Source organism: Musa acuminata, chromosome BXJ1-6, assembly GCF_036884655.1.
Source record: "Musa acuminata AAA Group cultivar baxijiao chromosome BXJ1-6, Cavendish_Baxijiao_AAA, whole genome shotgun sequence".
Taxonomy (NCBI): Eukaryota; Viridiplantae; Streptophyta; class Magnoliopsida; order Zingiberales; family Musaceae; genus Musa; species Musa acuminata.
In genome coordinates this window covers 46,268,835-46,287,955 of record NC_088332.1, presented here as the reverse complement: position 1 = coordinate 46,287,955, position 19,121 = coordinate 46,268,835, and the positions used below count along the sequence as shown (strand labels likewise).

The 19,121-nt window shown below is 38.8% G+C and overlaps 2 protein-coding genes and 1 pseudogene across 2 annotated transcripts; 1 reads left to right on the top strand and 2 right to left on the bottom strand.

The window, feature by feature from the left end:
• The first annotated feature begins 2,438 nt into the window (after positions 1 to 2,438).
• LOC135677386 (protein TPR3-like) lies at positions 2,439 to 12,368 on the top strand. Its single transcript, XM_065189666.1, has 26 exons — positions 2,439 to 2,640; positions 3,043 to 3,151; positions 3,265 to 3,444; positions 3,532 to 3,645; positions 3,738 to 3,896; positions 4,844 to 5,021; positions 5,101 to 5,224; positions 5,313 to 5,428; positions 5,533 to 5,695; positions 5,795 to 5,904; positions 5,991 to 6,060; positions 6,229 to 6,302; positions 6,387 to 6,482; positions 6,575 to 6,670; positions 6,789 to 6,916; positions 7,015 to 7,249; positions 7,332 to 7,496; positions 7,572 to 7,661; positions 7,802 to 7,948; positions 10,069 to 10,179; positions 10,285 to 10,464; positions 10,541 to 10,669; positions 10,741 to 10,836; positions 10,968 to 11,156; positions 11,241 to 11,407; positions 11,845 to 12,368. The coding sequence occupies exons 2-26, from the start codon at positions 3,072 to 3,074 to the stop codon at positions 12,056 to 12,058; spliced, it is 3,411 nt and encodes a 1,136-aa protein (XP_065045738.1). The 5' UTR covers positions 2,439 to 2,640; positions 3,043 to 3,071; the 3' UTR covers positions 12,059 to 12,368.
• An 881-nt stretch (positions 12,369 to 13,249) lies between these two features.
• Positions 13,250 to 18,521, bottom strand: LOC103989956 (pyrophosphate-energized vacuolar membrane proton pump). Its single transcript, XM_009408932.3, has 8 exons — positions 18,188 to 18,521; positions 16,142 to 16,716; positions 15,429 to 15,808; positions 15,267 to 15,353; positions 14,852 to 15,182; positions 14,130 to 14,540; positions 13,991 to 14,050; positions 13,250 to 13,766 (listed from the first exon to the last, which is right to left on the bottom strand). Exons 1-8 carry the CDS (start codon positions 18,435 to 18,437, stop codon positions 13,560 to 13,562), a joined length of 2,301 nt encoding a protein of 766 aa, XP_009407207.2. The 5' UTR covers positions 18,438 to 18,521; the 3' UTR covers positions 13,250 to 13,559.
• On the bottom strand, positions 16,018 to 16,108 carry LOC135677951 (U2 spliceosomal RNA; annotated as a pseudogene).
• Positions 18,522 to 19,121: the final 600 nt, after the last annotated feature.

Below are 19,121 nucleotides of genomic sequence, written 5' to 3'. Positions count from 1 at the left end.
AGGCTGTTGCATTGTGTTCCTTCCTGCACACCAAAGGACGTCCTTATCCATGTGGGGGAACAGTGATCGCCGCGTCTCTATTAGGCGACATTTCTATCTGGGACAACGATGCTTTCGGAAGATTCACGCACAGTTTCTACGTAGTAGATGAATGCGTCTCCTCCTACCCGTCCTCGTTAATTCTTCTTTTACATGAGAGAATCAAATATTTCGTTCAATCCTCTATCTAAATTGGCTATATGTTTCTAATTGTTGTACTATTTAAAGTTGGTATAGGAGACAGCTTTGCAAATTCTCAAAAATCCAAGCTCCAGGGAAGTTCCAATGTCTTTGTCGGAGGTAATCGAATCATCTATTTGTTGCACAAGTGTCCCTTTTTCCAGTGTATACATCCAAGGAAATAGCAAGAGGAAGGTTGCACAATTGTATTCTGACAAGTTTCATGGCAAATAGGATAACAAGTTGGAGACTACAGAATCGCAAGTGGGAAATGAGGTTGCAGTAGTTTCAGAAGAAGCTGAAGAATGCGATGGCTCATCGACTGACTCTAATGGCATCGAAAGATTGTCATTTCTGCTCCATTCTAGATCAACTGGTTATATATGCATCATGAAGCTTCCTTTGTGTTATTACAACTCTCCACTATCTATCATCATTTTATTTATTGAAGTAGTAGTTAAATGCTTTCATCAGGACAAGAATTCTCTGAGAAAGAGTCTTGCAACTTCACAAGCACCTCGACCTGCCCATCCCAATTAGCTGGACTTCCTCAAACACTTCATCCATCCCAATTAGCTGCCCCAAAGACCAGTTCTATATGAAGCGAGATGGCTATGAGCTTTGGGAGGATGTTTGACGAAGCTACATACAGACGATGAACCTGGACGGGAATCCATATGCTTTGTCGGTTGGCCTTATCTCTCGGTGTTAAAAGCTTCCTGTGGATTTCAATCCCTTCAAAAAGGGCTCGGGGGTATCGTTGGATACATCCCCGACCATCCAGATATCCTATCTCTCCTCAACTTGCGGTGATGCATATTCTTTTACAGATGGATGTATCTAATACAGCAGAAACGATGCGTTGACAATCTAGCTTGCACAAGTCTTCCCGTCGACCTTCATGCCTAAGAGCATCGAAGCTTATCTATGCTCGTGAAATGGTGGAGTCGCATGGCATCTCTGGGGTGCTATGACACGAAGGACATAGGGAGCCGGAGGTGGTTTTGTGGTCACACCCCTGAAGGTTCTCTTCCTCCCTCCTTATCGATCATGAGACCTCAAGTGTCTAGGTTCAGTGAACGAAGAAACGTATGCACCCACAGCTCCGGGAGCAACCAATCGGATAACCGGCTCTTACAAAGGGAGTGGTTATAAATAGGTCGTAGCATGCTTATGAAAAGAGCAACAAGAGTTGGATTACCTCTGGAGTCCCTCAAACAATTCAGTAGGGCTCTTTGAGCTTAAACTTGAGAGCTGGTTCTCACTGAAGTGTTTGGGGGAACTCTGGATGTCATCCAACACCTCAAGAACTATGTGCTATTGTTTTGATCAAGCCCTCTTTCTTTCTCTTTCTCTCTCTCTCTCTCTCTCCTCTTTAGGTGTTATCATATCAACTTTCACCTGGAAAAATAGTATTACATTAGGTGAAGTGCTAAGAAAATCTTTACAACGTTTTTAGAATTATATTTTTCCTATTCTAATATAATAACGATCTTATAGTTGTTCCATCTCTTCACAGGATTTTGCATGAGGATGAACCTCCAGTCACTTGATATCTAACTTGTCACAGATTTCTTGATTTCTCGTACTGACTTCATGTATGGTTCTTCAACCACACTCCAAGAAAAATGACTACTAATCATTAACGAAAAATATCACTATTTTTTATGATGATCCTGTCAATAAATTATATTTTTAATGATAAATATTAGTGCTTATGGCTTAAAATTTACGATTGACAAGGAGGTTTTTTTTAATGACAACATGCATTTATCGTCATAAAAATCTGAGGTATTTATCTTTATATATATATATATATATATATATCATTTTCTAGAGGAAAAAAAAAAATAGGTGGGTTTTTTATTAGATACTAAATCCACAAAATACCTGCCAAATCTTCTCACCAGCTGACGGAAAGTGGATCTCCTCGTGATCATCATCATCCTCAAATTTCGTGCTATCATTTGGCTCCGTGGTGATTCCTTGTTCATACTCGACTTCTGCAGCGATTCCAGACCTACGTGTTACTATCTCATTGGGCGCGGACATATTGTTCTGTACGGACTCCATCATCCCATCACATTGATTTCACCTCGTTCCCTCTAATAAAAGCCGGCAGATTCCGCTACGTTCGCGATGTCCGAGACTTCGGCTGTATCAAAGCGGGCCCCAAACGCCAACGCGTTATAAGGGCCGACGGGGAGCATCTCTAATAAGCGAGTGGATATATCACAGTGATAAGCTGCGGACCTTATCCCCACCTTTACCATGAATCCAACCGCTCTCGGCTCCGAATCCTCCTCTGACAGTCCGATTTCTGTAGGTTTCGATCGAAATTGCTGGTCGCTCGTCTCGTCTCTGGTCTTTGCCTCGCTCGGATCGATCCGTCTCGCCGTCTTCCCGTTCTTCTGCTCTTAGGTGAGCTCGGATCTCCCTCGCCTTTTCGTTGGAATTTTCGCTTCCCACTCTGGCCCTCTTTTCTCCTGTTTTTCTTATTCTTCCTCGATTACCGATCCTGGTACTGTTCTTCCTTCGTCGATCTGTTCAAGCCCTAACGTTTCGGTCCTTGATTCCGGTGCCAAGCTTAGTTGTCTCGACGGAAGCGATAGAAGAAAATTTGGCAAATCGAATGCTGGTCTCTTGGTCTTCTTTGCTTCTGGTTCAAGTTTGGATTCATCGACGGTTCCATTTTTCAATTATTTTCGAAATTTGGTTATGAGTTGTTCTCCAAAAATTGATTTTTTTTTATTCAAGTTCGTGTGGTTGATGGGAAGATTTATCTTATTTTGTCTTCTGTATTTCTTTTATTTGAGGAATTAGGGTTTTGAGGTGGAGTCAGGGGCAAGACAATGTCGTCTCTCAGCAGAGAGCTGGTGTTTCTGATTCTGCAGTTCCTCGATGAAGAGAAGTTCAAAGAAACAGTTCACAAGTTGGTGACATCGTTAAAAATTCGATTTTTGGTTGATTAATGGGTTTTTCTCGTGGCTATCTCGTGACTTTTTCTTTTTGGGATTTTTCTCTTTTTGTGGGGTTTGGATGCAGGCTTGAGCAGGAGGCTGGCTTCTATTTCAATATGAAGTATTTTGAGGATGAGGTGCATAACGGGAATTGGGATAACGTCGAGCGGTACCTCTCTGGCTTCACCAAGGTTGATGACAACCGGTACTCCATGAAGATATTTTTCGAAATAAGGAAGCAGAAGTATCTTGAAGCATTGGACAAGTACGCTTCAGTTTATTATTTTATTGTTCTTTTTTTTTTTTGAAGAATTTTTTTTTTATAAAATTGATCCTTGTTTCTGTTCCCTAGGCATGACCGAGCAAAAGCAGTTGAAATCCTTGTCAAGGATTTGAAGGTCTTTGCCTCATTTAATGAGGAGCTATTTAAGGAAATCACACAACTTCTAACTTTGGAGAATTTCAGGTTCAACCATTTATATTCTCATCACTTATGTTTTATCTCGATTGTTTGCCTCATCGTTTACTTCTGTGATGCCTAATACAGTAGCTTTTCAGGGAGAATGAGCAACTCTCAAAGTATGGGGATACAAAATCAGCACGGACCATAATGCTTGTTGAGCTCAAGAAGCTGATTGAAGCAAACCCTCTATTCCGAGATAAATTACAGTTTCCAAACCTAAAAAGTTCTAGACTACGTACCCTAATTAACCAAAGGTAAGACTCTAAGAGGTTACACCATGTGCTGTTAGCGATACTTGGATTTTCATTCTCTTTACTGAAGAGAGCAGCAAGTAATCTATTATTTCAAGCATGAGGTAGCAGCTCAAAATTATTTCACCTACATAAAAGCCCTATAAGGACAAGCACTCAGTAACATTTGGCACATTGCATATCTAAAATAAACTCCATTTTTTTCCTTTTGGAAATCTTTTCCAGCTATAAACAAAGAATACCATCTAACCCTGTTCACTTGATATCTGATCTTCAGATTCCTTTTCTACAACAGTAGTGTTTACATCATCTTTTGGTTTGTATTTAAACAATCACAATAAACTTCTCCTTGTGATTTTTTATTGTCATCATATATAGAATAAATAAAAAATGTTGTATAGTACCTTTTATGAATCGGTTAAGCCAACTGTTGGAAGTGAAAGCCAGTAAATGCAATTTCTCTGAGGTTATCTACATAACTTGGGTTTGAATGAGGCAATAGAAGATTGCCTGATGTACCTGGCACCAGATGGTGGGGTGACGAATCCATGCTTGCCAGTTATTTGATGATGATATAAGCTTGCTCAAGTGAATTTTGCCTAAAATACATCATTAACATGAGGAAGTTACTATTATATATGTTCATATATTTCATAAGCAAACAGTGATCTTTGGTAAAGAGCAAGATGGTGCAGTCATTTCCTGAATATATCGGAAGACATCAATGTCATGGATATAGATCCAGTTGCAGATAGAAAGAACTAGGAAGAATGCTAAACTTAAAGTTGCACAGATGGCATAAACCTGCCATGGTGCATTCGGAAGCTTGTTTTTAATTTGCATCTCAATCCATTTAATCTTGAACAATCAGATGAGTCATCTCAATTTTCTAACTATTTGGAGTTTGTTGATAAGTACTCAGTTTCACTAATAATTATGTGATATGACAGTTTAAACTGGCAGCATCAGCTATGCAAAAACCCTAGGCCAAATCCAGATATTAAAACTCTTTTTGTTGATCATTCATGCGGACAACCAAATGGTGCTCTTGCTCCATCACTGGCAAACAATCCACTACTTGGATCCATGCCCAAAGCAGGAGGTTTTCCACCATTGGGTACTCATGTGGTAACTTACCTAATCTTAATTTACTTGTTTTTTTATCATGAGATCACTCTCAAATGTTTAATATATCATTCTTCTTCAGCCTTTTCAACCAGTGCCAGCACCAGTTCCTACACCCCTGGCTGGCTGGATGTCTAATCCTTCAGCTGTAACCCATCCAGTTGTCTCTGGTGCAGCTATTGGACTCAATGCACCTACAAATCCTGGTAGTGTGGTGCACTCTGTGATAGCTGGTAGCACAAGTTTATGGTGGAATGTCAGTTGTTTTGAACTTTTTTGTTTTTTTCTGTGTAGTGGCAATTTTGAAGCATCCAAGGACTCCTCCAACAGCCAACCCTTCTATAGAGTATTCATCAGCAGATTCTGACCATGTATCAAAAAGAACAAGACCCATTGGAATTTCTGATGAGGTATGCTGGATGTCTCTGCTCTGTACGTGTACTTATGCACTGCTTAATTATGTTACTTGCTGGGTAATCCTAATGTTCCTTTGAATGTTGGCTACTTAATTCAGGTAAATCTGCCTGTAAATATACTGCCAGTTTCTTATCCTCAGAATCATAACCAGGCTACATACACTATAGAGGACTTGCCAAAAACAGTTGCACGAACGCTGAGTCAGGGCTCGAACCCCATGAGCATGGATTTTCATCCATTACAACAGACTATTCTTCTCGGTATGCTTTTTGTCATTCTTGTGCTCCTCTGAGTTATAAGTAATTTCCTTTTCATGACTTGCTGAGGCTGGTTGTTCTTTTGTTGTTGTCATATTGTAGTTGGTACAAATGTGGGAGACATTGCTTTATGGGATGTTGGCACTAGGGAGAGATTAATTCATAAGAACTTCAAAGTTTGGGAGCTTGGAACTTGCTCCATGTCTCTTCAGGTTTGGGTTTTATTTTATGATACTACACACTGTTGAATGGTCCTCTGGTGTTGCACAATGGATCTGAGTTCGGCTCCATTATTCAGGCATCTCTGGTTAAGGATCCTGCTGTATCAGTTAATCGAATAATATGGAACCCAGATGGCTCCTTGTTTGGTAAGTTTGTAAAAACAATAAGTTTTTATGTGGCTCCTTATTGGTATGTTTATACAAACGAGGAGTTCTTTGTTTTTGGCTTTTTGTATATGAATATTCTGCAGATAAAAAGGGACTGTTAGGGAGTTGTCATTAGTATTCCCTAATTACTCCTTAACCATTGCGTAGGTGTTGCTTATTCAAGGCACATTGTCCAAATATACTCTTATCATGGTAGTGATGATATCAGGCAGCATTTGGAGGTTTGGAAATCTGGATTCATCTTTAAATGCACTACTTTCTCTGTTTATTCTTATTGATGGCTTCTTTGAACATTCAATCCGCAGATTGATGCTCATGTTGGCGGTGTTAATGATATTGCATTTGCTCATCCCAGTAAGCAGCTTTCTTTTATAACTTGTGGAGATGACAAGACAATTAAGGTTTGTCCTGAAGAACGATAGAACTTTAGACTCTGAAGTATATGTGCTTGATTGCTTGCTTGACATTTTAATCTAATTATGTGTTACGTTAGGTGTGGGATGCAACTAGCGGCACAAAACAGTATACCTTTGAAGGGCATGGGGCACCTGTGTATTCTGTTTGCCCTCATCACAAGGAGAACATTCAGGTAATCTACGCATTTAGTCTTTTAAGTAAGTTATTGATACAACTAGGTATTCTTCTTTTGGATGAGTTTTTGTGTTCAATTTAATTCTTTTTACCTTTTACCTTTGTTGGTCATACAGTTCATCTTTTCAACCGCACTAGATGGAAAAATAAAGGCATGGTTGTATGACAATCTGGGATCCAGGGTGGATTATGATGCCCCAGGACATTGGTGTACTACAATGGCCTATAGTGCTGATGGTTCGAGGTAGATTTCCACTGCTATTGCCTGTTTTTATGAAAATTTAGAATAAATATACAGTGGTTCTGCATTTTTCAATGAATGTTTCCTCTCATTTTCTGTAGGCTGTTTTCATGTGGGACTAGTAAAGAAGGGGAAACATTCATAGTGGAATGGAATGAAACTGAAGGAGCTGTGAAGAGAACATACCAAGGATTTCGAAAACGTTCTTTGGGTGTTGTGCAATTTGACACCACACGGAACCGGTTTTTGGCTGCTGGAGATGAGTTTTTAATCAAGTTCTGGGATATGGATAATACTAATTTATTAACAACCATTGATGCTGATGGTGGCCTTCCAGTCAGTTCTCCTTTTACTATCCTCATAAATAAATATTTTTAAATAAAGTCCCTGTTTATATATCTTCAACTTTTAACTTCAGGCAAGCCCAAGGATACGGTTTAACAAGGAAGGAACATTATTAGCTGTTTCTACACATGATAATGGAATTAAAATTTTGGCAAATGCTGATGGAATTCGTCTGTTGCGCACACTTGAAAATCCTTCTTTTGATGCGTCTAGGACTGTTTCAGAGACTATAACAAAGGTAGGCTTTTCTGGCCAACTACTTGTTTTTGACAAGGTGAGAATGTCATACCATTATCTTTGATATCTGATACAGCCTATGATGAGCCCATTGTCTGCTGCTGCTGTTGCAACTACCTCTGGAATAACTGATAGAACTGCTCCACCTATGCCAATATCTGGAATGGTTTGTGAACTATTCTTTCATACACAACTTTATTCAAAATTATCATTTTAATCTCAGAACCCTGCTGTATTGCAATCCATTTTGAATTCAGGAACTTCTATAGACTATTATTGTGCTAACTTTGTATTCAATTTTGCTAGAATGGAGATGGCAGAAACTTGGTGGATGTAAAACCTAGAATTACTGATGAATCGATGGACAAATCAAAGATCTGGAAGCTTACAGAAATCAATGAACCAACTCAATGTCGGTCTTTAAGGCTTATGGATAATCTTAGAACAAGCAAGGTTAGTTCTCTGCAGTCAAAATTTTACTGAAAAATTTATTTGGCATTTATCCATATGGGAACTTGTGATTGATATGCATTGTCAATTCAAGAACCTTTTCTAACTTGCTCACAGTGCATCTCATCCTTTTTGTTTCTTGGAGTGTTCCACAACTTTGCATTCTATTGAGACAAGACCTTTGTGCATTTATCAGGGAAAAAAGTATGTACCATCACTGTCATATATAAGGTCCATAGATGCATATCTGTTTGGCAACCTACATTACGTTTGTTGTAAGAATTTACTGCTCTATGGTTGTCTTTGTTGAACTTGAAATGAGTCTCACTTGCTTTAGTAACAATATGATGAAGACGATTCTAATCTTAGTACTGAATCATTCAATAATACGTGCACTATTGACCTCTGAAAATATGCTTGGAATTTGACTGCATTTGTTCTTTGGATCAATCAGTTAATGATTTCTCCATTAATTTATGTAGATATTTTTTTCAATGTATTATTTTCATTGATGGTGATTTGGGCTTGAACTGCCTCATGCTGAGGTTGTGTTGCTAGGCAAATAGGTGTCAGGTTATGGCATGCAGTTCAATTTATAAGGTATGAGCATTCCTTTCAGATTTTACATCCATCGGAGATAGCTTTTGGAAAGCAAACCATGTGCATAACTTTCCTCCAGATTTTACCAGAATTTAGAAGTAAAGCTGTCGTCTCAACAAATTGTGATAACAAATTGTTATCACAATCTGTTGACTTTACAACAATCCTTCTTTGTTAAGGTTATCCAACATAAAATTCATTAACTGTGATCCTTATTCCACTTTAGTAGATAGATTCTATAACATCCTTGTTAGCTTCTGATCCTTTGCCTTCACTAATTGCACAAGGCATATCATAAAAGCAAATGAACTAAGAATACGAGTGGTTTCTATGCTTCTTAAACATAGATGAAAAGTAATATAAAAACCTGTAACAAGCCATCGTGGCTGCTTATTTTCTTAAATCAAAGAATAATCGAATGTGATACAATATTCAACTGAATACTGACTTTTGAAAAAAGTAAAGTACATTTGTACTGGAGGATGATTTTGAGGCTAAAACAAAGTAAGCATGAAGGAATACCTTATTAGTCTTGTAAGATAAGCTAATAAGAAATATTATTTGGTCCATGTGATGTGACCATAGGTCACTAAACTTTGTCTGAACTTTAACCTAACTATTTTTGCTATCTTGAATTTATCTATTGCCACAGATCTCATGATTGTTGTTTGAGATCCGAGAGTTGCTTTTGGTAAACAATACAGAGATCTAGGTGGTCCATTAAAAAGTGACCTTTGTGGTTTCTTGATGTGCTTGATGAGCTTCCAAAAATTGATGATCTTCGAATGTAGACCTATTGTCATAATTCTGAGATGGTTGGATGCTACAAATACTTTATTTAGAATTTTAGATTATACTAGATGCTTCTAGGCTCAAGCGCTCATGGCTTATATATTAGGCGTAAAACATTTTCATTGTTCCTTTTTCTTCATGTACCAATTAAATCTAGCTTTGCTTGGAGAATGTTCTAGTAGTTTATCAAGAAATGTCTTCTGCCATTGATTGAATCTCATGGTGCATATAAAAAATGTACCAACCATACTGTTAACAGTTTGATCATGTACAGGTATGCATTATATTTTATGTACCATGTTGAGATATACGGACACTTGAGTTAATGCTTCATTAATTTCTTTTTGGCAAGAATGCTTCATTAAGTTTTTTAGTGATATACCAGAGTCTATTCTACTAGTCAGAAGGGACAAGTACGTGCTTGGTTTTTAAGATTTAAGTCCTTGCTTCTATCTACTGTATGTTCCCTTTGATGATTGTACCTGAAGTCCTTAATCTAGATCTAAGAATCATTAGCCAATCTACTAGTGAGATAAGTTGGTCATTCATTTAGGAATTAAAAGACGTTGTTGGTTATGCACTTGGAATAGGATTTCCATGTGGCATCAAAGTTCTAATGATTTTGGAACATCATCATTTTGACTTCTTTTTGCCATTGGATCCTAAAGTTGCATTTATCTTACTTGTCATGCAAGAAAAGTATTGTTTTTCAAGGCCCTGTTTTGTTACAGATTTCGAGACTGATCTATACCAATTCTGGTGCTGCCATTTTGGCTTTAGCATCAAACGCAATTCACCTACTCTGGAAGTGGCCTCGTAATGAACGCAATTCAAGTGGAAAGGTAAAAGAAACAATAAATGCCTCCATAAAACACCATCCTTCTTCAATTAGCATAAATCCAAATTTCTGCCGATACTTCTCACAAAGGGAATGCTTCATTTTGTAGGCAACGGCAAGTGTTGCCCCTCAATTATGGCAACCACCAAGTGGCATATTGATGACTAATGAAATTACTGACACAAATCCTGATGAAGTTGTCCACTGCTTTGCATTGTCAAAGAATGATTCATACGTCGTGTCAGCATCAGGAGGGAAAATATCTCTATTCAACATGATGACTTTTAAGGTCAGACATAAAGTTTACATCGTGCATTACTGCTTTGTTCTTGCTTAAATATTGACCATTTTGTTTTAAATAACAGACTATGACAACATTCATGCCACCACCACCTACAGCAACTTTTCTCGCATTTCATCCACTAGACAACAATATAATTGCTATAGGAATGGATGACTCTACAATTCAGATATATAATGTTCGAGTTGATGAGGTAATTTGCTATTAAAGCAACATGTGACTTGTGTGAAGAAAGAATGTTGTTTACAAGATATGCTTCCGCAGGTCAAGAGAAAACTTAGAGGCCACTCGAAGAGAATTACTGGTCTTGCCTTTTCGAATGCCTTACATGTGCTGGTCTCATCTGGAGCTGATGCTCAGGTTATTCACTGATGCTTTATTTTTGAGGGGGATATGGGACATGTAGCATATAATGAGCTCACATATGGTTCTTTAATCACAGGCTAACCTCTTTATGTGTACATCCACTTTCCTTCTTTCTTTTGCTACAGTTGTGTGTGTGGGGAACTGATGGGTGGGAGAAACAGAGAAGCAAATTTCTGCAGATCCAATCTGCTCGCACTCCATCAACCATCTCAGACACACGTGTTCAGTTCGATCAAGATCAAATACACTTCCTAGCTGTGCATGAGACCCAGATTGCTATATATGAAACTACTAAACTAGAATGTGTCAAGCAGGTATTCATGTCAGCTTGTAAATGTTGGAGCATATAGGTTATGCAATGTTAATCCTCATAACAATAGTCCTTTTTTGTCTTTCAGTGGTCTCCTCGTGAAGGTTCTGCGCCCATATCACATGCAACATTCTCTTGTGACAGTCAGTCGATATATGCTAGTTTCTTAGATGCCACTGTATGTATATTTAATGCTGCAAACCTCAAGTTGCATTGTCGGATCCTTCCGGCTGCATATCTCCCTGCCAGTGTCAGGTACGACGAAGAATCAATTCATGTAGTCTAGTGTTTTTTGCACTTTTCTCTGAGTTGATATATAATGGATACATGTCTGTGCACTAACTTGCTTTGCAACTGTAGCCTGATTATTCATCACATAAAATGATGTAATAAGATCATATATATATATATATATATATATATATATATATATATATATATGCAGCATGCCGTATTTTGTCACCCATGTTTTTGCATACTTTTAGGCTCCATTCCTCCAAAAAGAAAAAGGCACAATAAAGATCCATACTACATGTTTTGATGATTATGGTTATGGTTTTAGTTTAGTTGCTGATGGTGCTTCTCGCCTTGTGAATGTAGCTAAGAAGAGTCATAGTTGTTTTCTTTCTCAGCTTAAAACAGTCTGCAGTTTTACCTGCACACGATTGATTACTGTCTGCTTGTTTTGACAGCACAAATGTACATCCGCTCGTGATTGCTGCACATCCATCAGAGCCAAACCAATTTGCCCTTGGTTTGACTGATGGTGGTGTCCATGTGGTAAAGCCACTAGAATCTGAAGGCAAATGGGGTGTTAATCCACCTGCTGAGAATGGGTCGGCAAGCAGCTTGTCCGCGCCGCCCACCACCGCTGGACCCTCTAGCTCAGATCAACCTCAGAGGTGATGCAAATTATTGCGAGCACATTATTTGACCCTTTTTGCTCTCATTCTCTCTCTCTCTCTCTTGAGTGGCTAAGGTAGGCAGTTCTTAACAGTCAGTAATGACCCGTTTCAAACTTTTAAATGAGTCAGTCCTATTATTTTTCACCTGCATTTGCAGTCAAGGGCATGTAATCTCATGGAGTTAGTTGTAGTTGGCTAAATCCTACAAAATAGCATGTAATCCTATTAATTTTTTTTTATACGCGTTGTTTATGTATGCTGTAAAAGAAATATTACATGGTAGAATTAGATATGCTTATTTGTTGCGAGAATGTTGTCTTTGAAATTAATTGAATGCCGCCGATATGTTGCAATCTCTAACAGGGAGGCAATGGCATGAAAACATTTGCAGCAGCCTTGCCTCATTGTAATTTTCATCTCTCTTAAACTTAAAATTAGGTTGAGCTCATTAATCTAAGATTATTTGAAACTTAAGTGTATGGAAAAGTAGTGATGACAAAGAATTTTATTATTATTATTATTATTATTATTATTATTATTATTATTATTATTATTATTCGATTTAGTGTAAATAATGTTTTTTTCTTTATTTTTTTTTTACCTATTTTTAACTTTAATGTATTTATTTATTTATTTTGAAAAATTAGAGTAAGTAACAAAGATTTGGTTTGACCCGAAGATATCTTTATATTTTTTTTACAAAGAATAAATATTGGAAGCAAGATTTGAGTCTAGAATATTACAATAAACTGTAAAAAAAATTAACCAATTAGTTTAGCTAATACCTTCTAAAATATGTGAGATGATGTTTTGAATCTTTAACCTTTGATAAGTGAAGAACGTAATACACCATCACCACATCGATGTTTAACATGATACCTAACTTTACCTTCTTATATATCACCACCGTATCTACATCCATTAACAGGGAAGAACTCGAAACAAGGAACATAAGGTAATCGAGTTAGTAGGTATCACGTTTAGCACCGATGTAATAGTCTCATGCATCAGTGTCTTTAATTATCCTAACAAATTACAGCTAAATTTGCCTCAAAAATATCCATAATCCATCCTCACACAAAATTTGGTTTGCCTCCACTATCTATATTGAAGTAAATCATGAAAGGCTTTCATGATGAAGCCTCAGTAACTACCACTTTAAGCACCCAACTCTTGACTGCATCATGAATCGTATAGGACGAGAAGAGCATATATGTTTGGTAAACTACAGCTAACTATATCGAAAATACTTAAGTGTCATCACCGTGCTATCAAAACATCATCTATCTAGTACAAGAAAATTTTGGTCGGCCACAGACCATAATTGGCACATCCAGGTGCTGACCTAGATGATATCACAGTAAGACAAAACCCATGTATGATAAAGAAGGCAAAAATGGTAAGCATAAGTTGATACCACCAATAGCAGAACTTGGTGGTGGCCGAGGAGTGTGTTCTTGAAGAAGCTGCAAACTCCTCTTATCCTTGTTCGCCTGCCTGCCTTAGAACATCTTGAAGAGCAGACCACCATGAGCAGCGAAGAATGGTGCGAAAACTAGAGATTCCACTGCCATCAGCTTGATGAGGATGTTAAGTGATGGCCCAGATGTGTCCTTCAGAGGATCCCCGATGGTGTCGCCAATCACAGCAGCCTTATGGGCATCTGATCCTTTAGGGCCGAGCACCCTAGCATGCTCTGATGCACCAGCCTGAACAATCCAACATGACATTAGTAATGGTTGCTTACAGGTGGGAACAAAGTTTAAAGTGGAGAAGGCTGAAGGCGCATGATCTTTGAACATTATCATCATCCTAAATGGCTTGAACTAAAAAAATATAATATCATTCATATACATGTCCTCGTATATACCAACCAGTATGAGAGTCAGGGAAAGCTAGAAAATGCAACATGAAATGTTTAGGGTGGAAGAACCTCAATATACTTCTTTGCATTATCCCATGCACCACCAGTGTTTGATGCAGATATGGCAATCTGTTTAGCACAAAGAATAATCACCAATAAGAGGTACACAAATTTTCTAGTTCATATAAGCTTAGCTGATTCTACATACCTGAACTCCAGAAACAAGGGCACCAGCAAGAACCCCAGCCAGAGTCTCCACACCAAACAAGGTTCCAACAATTAGAGGTGTGAGCATCACCAGAGCACCAGGAGGAATCATCTCCCTGATTGAGGCATCAGTGGAGATCTTAACACAGGTGGCATAATCAGGTTTAGCATTACCCTCCATAATCCCAGGAATGCTGTTGAACTGTCTGCGGACTTCCTCTACCATCTTCAGAGCTGCACTACCAACACTCTTCATGGTCATGGCTGAGAACCAGTAAGGCAGCATGGCACCAACAATTAACCCAATGAAAACTTTTGGTGTGAGAACATCCACGGTGGAGATTGCCGCCCTACTCACAAAGGCACCGAAGAGTGCAAGCGACACCAAAGCAGCAGAACCAATGGCAAAACCCTAAAATAGAGCAAGCAAAATAACCACAAATTTCAAGTACATCAACTAATATAAGAAAAATTACAAATACGGAGGGACGAACAATTTGTGGTAAGATTTCCAAATACAGCATCAGATTGGTTTTCAAAGAAGCCTCTGAATAAACCAGGTAAGCATCATTTCACAACATGTTTAATCAAAGTATGCAATTGCCAAGTGAATGATGACTTCGCAGCTATGCTCATCACCACCATAAAGTAAGTTAGCCAGTCATGTTTAAATATATTAGTGATAATAGAACAACAAAGATTTTTGTTTAAAGCTAATCACACCTTTCCGATGGCAGCAGTAGTATTGCCTGCAGCATCCAATGCATCAGTTCTCTCACGAATCCTGTGGCTCATGCCAGCCATCTCAGCAATACCTCCAGCATTATCACTGATCGGACCATAGGCATCAATAGCCAGCCCAGTTGCAATGGTGCTCAACATGCCAAGGGCAGCAACCGCAATGCCATACATGGCAGCAAGACTAAAACTAACAAATATGCTGACAGCAATAGCAAAAATTGGGATGATGACAGATTTGTATCCCAAAGCAAGCCCAAAGATGACATTAGTTGCCGCACCAGTTCGGCATGAGTCAGCGACATCTTGCACAGGGCTGCAAAAAAGTTGTAAGAAGAAAACTCTCTTAATTACAACCACACACAATCTTGGATAAATTTATAGAAAACGAGTTTCTAACCTGTATGCATTGCTCGTATAGTACTCGGTGACAAACCCAATAACCAGGCCAGCCCATAATCCAATTGCAACACAGAAGAACAGCTCCCTAGCAGTTAAAAAAGGGTGTAAATTGCTGCTTAAGACCCTAATCTATTAAGCAAATAAGTGTAGATTTAATTACCAATTCTTCACTTGCTTCTGCTCACCAAAATTGAAGATTGTGAAGGAACTCGGAAGAGCTATCCAACTAACAGTTCCAATACCAATGGTCATAAGAGCAGTGGAGATTATGAGCTGCTTCTTAAGTGTAGGTTCAATCTCTTGCACTGCCTTTATTTCAAAAAACTCAGTAGCAAAAAGTGTAGTTATCAAGCAAACAATGATACCCATGGAGCTAATGAGCAAGGGGTAGCACATTGCAGTAAGGTCATGGTTGATTCCGAAGGAAGAAATAGAAGCCACAACCAGGGCAGCACATGAGGACTCAGCATATGAGCCAAAAAGATCAGACCCCATCCCAGCAATATCTCCGACATTATCTCCAACATTATCAGCTATCACCTGTAACACATATCTAGAAGCTTAATTGGACAAAAGAATTAGTGTTTAATACCTTAGGATTACCAGCACAAATTGAATATGACATCTAGTTATCTGTGAGATAATGCTGAGAATTAAATATAAATGAAAGAGAAGACACAAAATTAACAAAATATAGTAATAATAGATATTCTGCATTGTTCAAACAACTACCAGTTGTACAACACTAAAGGAAGTTACTGATAAAAAGAACTTTTCAGATATTAAACTGATAAGAAAAGATACTACACTTGATCTTAGCCAAAAGGCCGAGAAAGGTATAAGAACTTTTCGGATAACACACTAAAAACTTACAGCTGGATTTCGAGGGTCGTCTTCAGGAATGTTCCTCTCGACCTTACCAACCAGATCAGCACCAACATCAGCCGCTTTTGTGTAAATACCTCCACCTACTCTTCCAAAAAGAGCCATGGAGGAGCCTCCAAGACCATAACCGGTTATGGCTTCAAATAGACCTTCCCAGTCATCACCATAATACAATTTGAATAGGTTAATTGCAATGTAGAGCACCAGAAGGCCATTTGCTGCAAGCAAAAAGCCCATAACTGCTCCAGACCTGAATGCGGTAATAAAAGCTTTTCCAACACCCTTCCTTGCTTCTAAAGTTGTTCTTGCATTGGCATATGTTGCAATTTTCATCCCAAGAAAACCAGATACCACAGAAGTGACAGCACCAAGCAAAAAGGATGCAGTACTAAAGAGAGCATTTGCAAGTGCCGGTTTGCAGTACTTATCCTTGCTATAGGTGCATGGCTGGCTTTTTGTGCTGAAGCCTTCCACAGAGCCAAGAAAGAGGAAGATCAAGACTGCAAAAACGGCCATGAAGACTCCAACATACTGGTATTCAGTGAAGAGGAAGGAAGTTGCTCCTGTTTACAGGTATGACAGGTGAATGTCAGATATCTATTTTGCAAGTCCAAAGTTAAGCAAACATATTTTCCTACTCCCTTTCGTTAAAATAAATAAAATGGGTAAAAAGGAATCAGCAAAGTAAGTAAGACACCAAAACCCAAAACGTATTCAATGGATTTAAACATTTTAACATATTAACCTATGTCTTGCCATGTTGACAAGGTCAATGGTCATAGGCAACAACTCAGTGTGATCTATATGTCATAATATGAAACACTATTGCAAGTTCTTCACCATTAAATGGGTTAAAAAAAATGTTTAATACATCAAAATTAGATGGCAGCCAGTTATCATGAGAAAATAAAAGTTGACTAACCTGACGTGCTATTAATATTGACATATCAACATTCAATAGATCATGGATCAGAATATTAGTTGATTTTAGCGCTTCTCTAATACTGTCACTGACAAGCTTCACGGACAGATCAGCTAGGAACAAAAGCCACACTGACAAATGTAACTTGCATCTTATTTGTAGTGATACTGGAACTAGGTGATATTGTTCTTGCCCACAATATAGAAGCAAGTTCCATGACCCACTAGAAAGATAGATATTCATCTCAATGAAGTGATGAACACAAAGCAAAATTATAGTTGTTTCGCATCCCATGATCAAGAAACCTCTAGATGGCAAGCAGGGCAAAAGTGTTTTTCTCTTTACATGCATTATTCATGAATTTGCACGAACCAAATTTGTGCTATGTACAACCAAGAATGACACATACAACACAAGTAATAGGTCTTAAACATCGGATAAATTTGCCATGTCACCTAAATTTCTAATGACTTCTATTTCTATTTGCAAGTTTTGCCAAAGTGAAAAGTAACTTCAGATGTTAGCTTTCAGGAACCATTAAACTGATTATTTCTGATTCAACAACAAAATATGCGAGCTAAGAGTCGGCAACCAGCATAGCCAAGTGAATCAACATACAAAAAACTTGTGTCAGGAATGCTGTAACAGCCTTTGGAATCCATTTAAAGGCCTGTTCTTCCATCAACTCAGACGAACAAACTCTAAGGAATCATTATAAGCTTTTTCAATGACCTTTGAGCAAGAAAATTACCAGAACAAATTCATAGCGATAGAAGGCATGGCTTCTAACAACCAAATACAGTAGCGAAATTGCCACTACAAACAGTTACTCGTATAAGAAGACAGATGGTGAAAAAGCAGTATCAAGTCAAATAATATATACAAGGAAATGAGAGTAAAGGATGTCAAGTTAAAGCAACTAGAACAGCTATGCTGGATTTTAATATGAAGCAAAAGAGGAGGTTTAACATGAATTCACCGGAGCACAGATTCGAAGATAAAGCTATTCTTAACACTATACCACAAGTTATTTTTAGACAAAAGGAATTCACAAACACATGGACAACAAAAAACTAGTCGACACAAATAGTCTTTCATTTTCTAAAGAAGACCTTCGGAAATGGCGCTCTGGATCTCGGCGCACTTAACGACGACGTTGTGATCGTTGAGCCCTTCCTCCTCCTCGATGAGGTAGTCGGAGTACCCATTCTTGTCGTTGCTTCCGCCCCCCGGCTGCCTCTCCGGCGAGAGCTTCACGGTCGACACGAGCAGCCACTGAACCAGCGCGAAAGCGATCCCGACGACGGCGGCCACCGGGATCAAGACCTCGGTCACCTGGTCTGTCAGCATCGCCGCCCCCATCGGATGGTACCTGTGACGGGAACTCGGGCGGCGGGCAAGGCGAAGGAAGAGGATGAGGGTCGAGGGTTTGAAGGCATATACAGGGTCGACCTTTGGGCGCCTCTCCGACGTTTAAATAGAGAAAGAAAGAGAGAGAAAGAGACAGAGAATAGGGCGAATTTTGAAATGGACAATTTGTGGGAGATTTGTTTTTTTATTCAAAAATAAGAAATGGGATGATATAATAATAATGAGACGACGACGACAACATGGCGTCCTCGGAAAGAAATAGAGCATCGCCACCGCAGAGTGATGCTGGTCATTCCTGTTGGCTGTTCCTTCTTTTTGAGCCAGGCGACACAAAGTGCATCATCCCCGACTAACGTGTCGACGGCTCGTTAAAGCAGAGATAGATAGTTTACGACTGGGCTGGTAGGTAAGATGGGTGGGTGGGAAACGGCTGGGCGAGGCAACAAAAGCGGCCCCCATAGCATGTGAACAAAAGAGGCTCAGATTCTTCTTCTTCATCGGATGCCCAATTAAAGGGTGCCTCCTCCTCCTTTCCTTGTCATATAACTTTTTATGTCCACCTTCTTCCTCGATCGATTCGATGGGGACGATAACGAAAGTTTTTTTATTTTCCTGGAAAATAACATTGTAATTATTGTTCTTGGTTGGTTGGTTGGTTGGTTGGTTGGTTACATG